Here is a 7,019-nt window from a genome sequence, read left to right as displayed (position 1 = left end):
TTTCTGTCATTTGGAGCTGTTCTGCAGATATTCGGTTTTGTAATAACCAAGTAACGTCTTCCTATGGGCAACAACTTGAAGGCACAAACTAAACTGTTCAAAATGTATTCTTTATGGTACGCCAGCATTCATAACATGTAGGCGGTTATATTTTTTATAACAAAGCGGCGCGTGTATGACGTCATCTGCACGCCGGACTGGAGTTGTGACACGCCAGCCCGGACAACAGGCGGCTACGCTCTACCCCTTCTATTAATTCGGCTAGCTAATCTGAATCGTTCAAATTCATTTCGAGAGCGAGATCATCTGTGGTAGTAGCACTAGACATCTTCCAGGCATGTGAGTAAAACTAGCAGCAGTTCAGAGGACAGGATGAATGAATGGTAGCCGGCGCGCGTGGATGACTTTAAACACACTCCGCTTTGTTTAAAAAAAATAAAAAATTATATATCTATATATCTATATATATATATATATATATATATATATATATGCGGATGTCTGGGGGACAGTGATTCGCCTAAATGTTATGAATGCTGGCGTACTCCATTTGTAAGGAGTATGCAAGTAATCATAAACGCCAACTTGCCCTATAAAGGGTTAAATGAAACAGCAAACCATAATTGATTAAACCGTTTAGATCGCACTGTGGAGATGCATCAGAAAACCTGACAGCAGTCAGTTGATGGGTTCACCTCCAGCAGCAGAACAAATTTAAAAATATGTCCCGTTCTGTTTCTTGCTAAATAGAGGATTGAACTGAGAATCTGACCTGAAACTTAATTCAACAAAATTAATTTGTAAAAAAAAGAAAAAAAAGAAAATAATTTTCTTCCTGTTCATTATCAACTGAAATAGCTCTGTCATATAAAGTCCCAATAATCTGACTGAGTGTGTGTGGGTCTCACATTGGAATGGTTGCGATGCTTCGAGATCAGCTCGTTGATGCTGTTGTCCACGGCTGCACTGAACGCCCTCCCCTGCTTGTTCCTGGACGCCAGCGTGCTGGCACCTCCTTTGTTCTTCCAGCGGCTCACGCTTAATCCGCTCACGCACGCCTTCCTTGTCGTCCCACTACTGTCCGCTGACGGGCTCCTGCGCCTCTTCTCTTTGGGAACCAGACACTTCTTATCTCTCTTGGGGAAAGACTTGGTGACTTTTTCTACTTCTTTGTCAGAGCTGCTGCTTTCTGAGGCAACTTTCGAAGATGCAGTGTCTTCACTGCACTTGCTGTCAGAGGGAGAACAGGTCTTCCTGCGGTTATCGTTGGATGAGTCCGACACAGTGGTTGAAGATTTATTTGCGTCTCCTTTTGGCAGCAGAACATCTTTTAACTCTGACCGGGTTAGTTTTTTGACTTTAATAACAGCTCTGGAGGTCAAAGCTTTCTCCTTCAGCTCCGTTGCCAGTGCAGCAACCTCCTCTAAAGTATGCGACTCCGCCTTAGCTTCTGGAAGGTTTTCAGACTCTGAGAGAAGAACCGCCCCTTCTGTTTGTTCATGTGGGTTAGCAGAACGGATCACACCATCCTCTTGCTGCTGGAGCTTCAATTCAGACAACCGAAGACTCTTCACCAGAACCAAGCATTTCTTTATACATTTGCTTTTTAAGCGCTTTTCTGTTTCGCTCTCTCTGTCAGTTAACTGCGCTGCCACTGCACTACTAGCTGATAACTGCCTTTCCGCTATCTTCTCGTCGCTGTCTTGAGTGTCGTCCAAATAAATCAAAGATTTAGAGTGCTCCATGTTTGCTTCCCTGCTGAAGAGTTCAGGCGATTCAGGAGTCACGTGACCGTCGCTCGCTGAAGCAGACGCACCTAGATTTCTAACAGAAGGCGCATAATCGCCGGTTTTAACGGTAGCCATGACACCTCGACCAGCAGATTGTTCTGGATAAAATCCAACGGCGGAAGTCCATTCTCTGGGTGTGGTCGCTTGTTTATTCTCTGAAACAGATGACTCCAAACAGGATAAGTAGGTTGTCTGACTGCTAAGCTGAGGCATATGAGAGCTGTTTACCCTCTTAATCTGAACTGTGCAGAGCAGATTTAAATTTGATGATTTCCGACCCTCCGTGTCTACGCTGCGGGGTTTGTCATAGGCGCTGCCAGCTCCTCTGTCTGACTCATCAAATAAGTCCAAAGACATCTCTTCATTTTGATGCAGACTCGATTCTTTCTGCTCCACGTGAGGAGATTCTAGCTTTGGCAGTGAATCCTGGTCTTTCTGCAGAGCGCTCGGTGTCCTGATGGAGCTGCCCAGTTCAGATAGAGGAGACGCAACCTGCCTGCGGAGTTTTGGGCATCTTTGCTGGTAGAAGGTGGGCGCTGAGGGCGTGGAGCAGAAGATAGGTCTGCTTTGAGCTGGCCCCAGGCTGTGTTCAGCTAACTCATTGAGGGAGATCTCCCTGAAAAGGTTGTTGGTCCTCCCAGGGTTTACTGAGCTTTCATCACTTGACAACTTGAAGACTGGAGGGGCTCTCTTCCTCCTGGTTGGCTTCTGATACATGCTGGAACCAAACGGGCCAGAAGTGAAGTCATCTGAGGAGTTGAGTAAACTGACTATTGCATCAGGGGGTTTGGTGGTAGCTCCACGTCTACGGCGGGTCACATAGCGGCCAGCGGAGCGAAGGCAAACACTAAAAACAAGAAAAGAAAGTAAAATCAGAAGCAAAGATAGCATTTGTTGCATGGCTTTATAACCTTAGTCAGGGATCACCTGACTGAGCCCTTACTTGGATTCGACTGTAGATTTTTCTTGTACTTTTTGTAATTTGGTTGTAGCCATTTCTTCCTCACTCTCACTGGTGTTACCTCTCCGCCTTGTGGAAACAGATGCAGACGCTAGACGGCTTGTCCTGATAAAGATTTATTTTAGATTTTTTTTTTTTTTAGAGGTCAATGAAAATGAGGTGGAGATGTGCTCCAATTGGTTAAAAAAAATGCTTGCACAAAATGTTTGAAAAACAAGAAGAGGTCTATGTTTAAGCACACACCTGGCTTTACGCTTTTTGGTTGAAGGAAGCTGTCTCATGCTGTTATCCTCGTTGCTGCGGGTCTCTACAGGACACAGAACCGCTCTCTGCTTTCTTCTGGCCAAACTTCTATTCTTTCCTCTATGGAACAAGATGGAAACATATCAGCAATGTCAACAAATACTTTTAAAAACATATAAATAAGTTATAATGACATTTGCAGATGTAAGGGGAAACAATAGGGTGTATTTCAAGGGTTTGAATAGTTTTCTGGGACACAGTAAAGGATAACAAAGAGACAGTTTAAAATGATTTTGATAATTTTTTCCTCACACACCCTTTTTTCTTGCTTTGCAGAGGGCCGAGAGGAGAGGGGACACAGTTTTCGGCATCACTCAGATATTCCTCATCACAGATCTTCTCAATCAGACTCTGCATGGTTGTTTTTTTCCTGGTGGAACGTTGTGGTCTTCGCCTGCCAACTTTTGTGCACTTTTCCCTGAAATGTTGCAAAACACAGAAAGTTTTGAAGAAGTTGGCGTTTGTCAGTGAAAAAAAAGCTTTAAATGATTCAATAAGTAGAATACACATTAGGGCTACACGATTAATCATTTAAAATAATAAATTGCAATCTGAATCCACACGAGATCTCATATCTGCCCACAATGATTCTGAATGTTAAAATCCACAGCTCTCTACTCTACCCCTTTCCCACTGGCTGAAAAATCTGATTAAACCCAGGAACAATCGGCTTTTAGTGGCAGTGTGAACAGCTCACTGATGCGTGTCTAACCGGGTCAAATGCCCCGGCAAGCAACCCGTGTTAAAGTCACCTCGGCTCTAACCGGCATGCTGTGGGGAACACCAGACCTGGGCTAAATTACGTGATGACTTTAAGAGCAACGTACAGATGTCAGCAAACCGTGCCAGACGCTTCTGATCTAACAAGCTGAAACAACTCTTTTTACATTCAATAAACATGGTGCAGTGCGATGGATTTGGAGGGACAAAAGAGCAAAACAATATAGAATACTAAGTTCAAAAATGCCTTCAGAGGCAACACTTTAAGGAACCTGGATAAAATTGATACTGGGATCATTTTAGGAAACATGAAACGTACTACAGGTAACATATTTATGGTCTAAACCAGGGTTGTTCAAATTAAGGCTGCAACTAACGATCATTTTACAAATCGATTAATCTGTTAATAATATTTTAGATCAATTATCGGATAGCCACGGGTTCCTTAAAGAAGATTTTTTTTACGAAATTCAACCCAGTGAAACTAAAACTTTTCCACTTGAGGGGTTCTGGATAAAGCACGTTAACAGACGAAAACTTCATTTCCATCTTAAATGCAAAATATATCCTTTTACAATTTTGATAAAATTACAGCTTCTAGTGGGTTTTTCTGTGAGCTAAAGGCATATTTTACAGTCTCTATATTCCAGTTAACAATTACTTAATTAGTTGAAGATTATTTCAATAATCGATTCATTTAATTCAATTCAGTTTATTTCTATAGCGCCAATTCACAACACACGTCATCTCAATGCACTTTACAGTTCACCAGATCATACAGTCAAATTGATTCAAAGTTTCCTATCTAAGGAAATCGATTGCATTGACTCGGATGCAAGCATGCTTGTAGCGACAGTAGAGAGGAAAAACTCCCTTTTAACAGGAAGAAACCTCCAGCAGAACCAGGCTCAGTGTGAGCGGCCATCTGCTGAGGCTGACTGGGGTTCAAGGAGACAGAAGCAGAGATACAAAAAGCAGCTATAAAAGGCAGCCCCGTCCAGGAAACACACAGCCAGGCAGATGAGCTCCGAGGCAGCTACCATGTCAGAGGATGAGGAGAGCACATCCAGCCAGTTACAGTCAGAGAAACAGGACTACACTGAAAAACAGACCGATCTCCAACATCTAGAAACTAGGGTGTTGATGGCATATTTCTCTCCAGGATGATTAATCACAATTAATCTTATAAACTGTTTCATTCCTAGTTCAAATGTTTCAATGAGTCAAGATCATAAAAAAGGCGGACAAAAAAGAATTTCATCTACTTTTAAACTCATATTACATAATACAAAGCATTTTTTTTTCATTGAATCTGCTCAACAGTTCAACGCATGTGATATTAAAATTAGACGAATCAAGCCATCTGATTAATCAGTGCTATTCTAAATGATCTGATGCAGAAAAAAATATAACCAATTTAGTCTATCTTCATTATATAATCATAATGTGGCTCGGTCTTTCATAAAAAAAAGGCCGCTGAATTTGGCAAAGTTTAATAAATTAATCAAAAGTACAGTTGGGTGAAGACACGTTTGTTTTTAGGGAAAGCGAAAAGAAAGATGGGGTCCAAATAATCATGAAAGAAAATAGAATGCAACAAAGCTTTTGAGTAAGAGCTTAAAAAAATAAAAACGGTATTTTGGGCACCCTTACATTAACGTTATAAGAAGCATCTGAACCGAACGGACTGAAGTTCACATTTACATCAACCATATTATAAACAAAGATACATCTAAGTAAAGTCAATGCAAACTCTTTAGCACTGCTCTGCTGTACTATGTGAGAAACAACCATATCAGTTTGGAAAATAAAATTAATCAAGCAAACGTAAACAGTAGAGGTGAGGCCCTGAACGCACCGTGGCTTGCTGGGCTCTGCGGCCTGAAACACGGATATGTCTTCGGACGACGGGGTGCTGTCGAAAAATTTCCTTCGGTCCTCGGGGGAAAGCCAAGCGGAAACCTTCCGCTTCTGTTTACCATAGGTCTTTAGAATTCGCGGTTTAAATGACGCCATGATATAAAGCGAAAATCAGCTAGAAACGGACATTAACGACTTAGAACCATTTGACTTCGTCCATCAAATAGTCAGACAACCGCTATTTCTTCAAACTTCAGGAGCGCGCTGATTGGTCAGAAAATCTGGGTGAGTGGTACCACAGCGCCACCTCCAGGATTGGAGTGGTTATTTCTTCAAACTTCAGACGCGCGCTGATTGGTCAAAAATCTGTGTGAAAGTTACCACAGCGCCACCTACAGGATTGGAGTGGTTACAATCTGGAGACAGGGGCAATGCTCAGAGAAAAAGATTAAACAACCATTGAAATATTTAACTATCTGATTATCTTTAAGCCCCTCATTATTTTTGTAAAAAGTAACTTTTCGAAAAAAAGAAGATGTTATTGTTAAATGAATTACACAATTGTGATGACTTCAACTGTAATATGCTTGACATTTTTATTTATTCAACTGAGGTGCAAATTTCAGCAAAGAACTAATTGAAGTGTTAACCGAACAGGCTATATAATTGCCCAGTCAGACTTAGAAACTCAGAAATAGGCAGCTGAAATCTTTCTGAATAAAACTATAAACAACTTTGCTTGTTCCTTTCACTGTTTTATTTTCTTAATTTATTACTATGTTATGCTCTGCTTTAAAATTATGTAGGGGAAAATTTTCAAATACTGTTTAGATAATAATTGGGGCAATGGTGGCATTGGATGCAGGAATTTCCCCTGAAACCAAAGGGTTGTGGCTTTAAACTTGGGCTTTCAGCGTCATTGTGTCCTTGGGCAAGACACTTCACCCACATTGTCTACTTATGGTGGTCAGAGGGCCTGGTGCCGCCTGAGTATGGCAGCCTTGCTTCTGTCAGTGACCACAGGGCAGCCACTATTTGTGTGTGAGTGTGGGCATGAATGTGTGAATGACTCAATTTAGTGTAAAGTCATTTTGCCCTGCAATAGGCCACCGAACTGTCCAGGCACCAGCGACCTGTCAGAATAAGTGGGAGAAGATGGATGGAAGAGAGGATAATAAATATCTGTACAGGCCAAGGTGAAATACAACAAATGTGATTTTTACTTGGACATGAAAAATAAAAGATTGCCAGAACAGTTTTATTGTGTGCAGAAATCCATTAATACTTTGCTGAAATAACCGTGACTCCGAAAACCTCTCTAATTACAAGAACAATGCACAGCTTCTATTTCATATTAGCACTGCGGCTTTATCATATTACCATAT

At 41.5% G+C, this 7,019-nt stretch overlaps 1 protein-coding gene across 1 annotated transcript in view; it reads right to left on the bottom strand.

The window, feature by feature from the left end:
* Positions 1-5,893, bottom strand: part of gsg2 (germ cell associated 2 (haspin)) — a 13,861-nt gene extending 7,968 nt beyond the window's left edge. Inside the window, exons 1-6 of the mRNA XM_015389688.1 lie at positions 5,633-5,893; positions 3,311-3,472; positions 2,995-3,114; positions 2,734-2,856; positions 1,564-2,637; positions 909-1,524 (exon numbers count right to left, since the gene is read on the bottom strand). Coding sequence (XP_015245174.1) covers positions 909-1,524; positions 1,564-2,637; positions 2,734-2,856; positions 2,995-3,114; positions 3,311-3,472; positions 5,633-5,790 — 2,253 coding nt within the window. The 5' untranslated portion in view covers positions 5,791-5,893. The remainder of the gene's footprint in view (positions 1-908; positions 1,525-1,563; positions 2,638-2,733; positions 2,857-2,994; positions 3,115-3,310; positions 3,473-5,632) is intronic.
* Between the last annotated feature and the right edge of the window lie 1,126 nt (positions 5,894-7,019).

Source organism: Cyprinodon variegatus, unplaced genomic scaffold (assembly GCF_000732505.1).
Source record: "Cyprinodon variegatus isolate N-32 unplaced genomic scaffold, C_variegatus-1.0 Scaffold469, whole genome shotgun sequence".
Taxonomy (NCBI): Eukaryota; Metazoa; Chordata; class Actinopteri; order Cyprinodontiformes; family Cyprinodontidae; genus Cyprinodon; species Cyprinodon variegatus.
The sequence above is the reverse complement of the archived record's forward strand: the minus strand, read 5'-3'. Positions and strand labels throughout refer to the sequence as shown.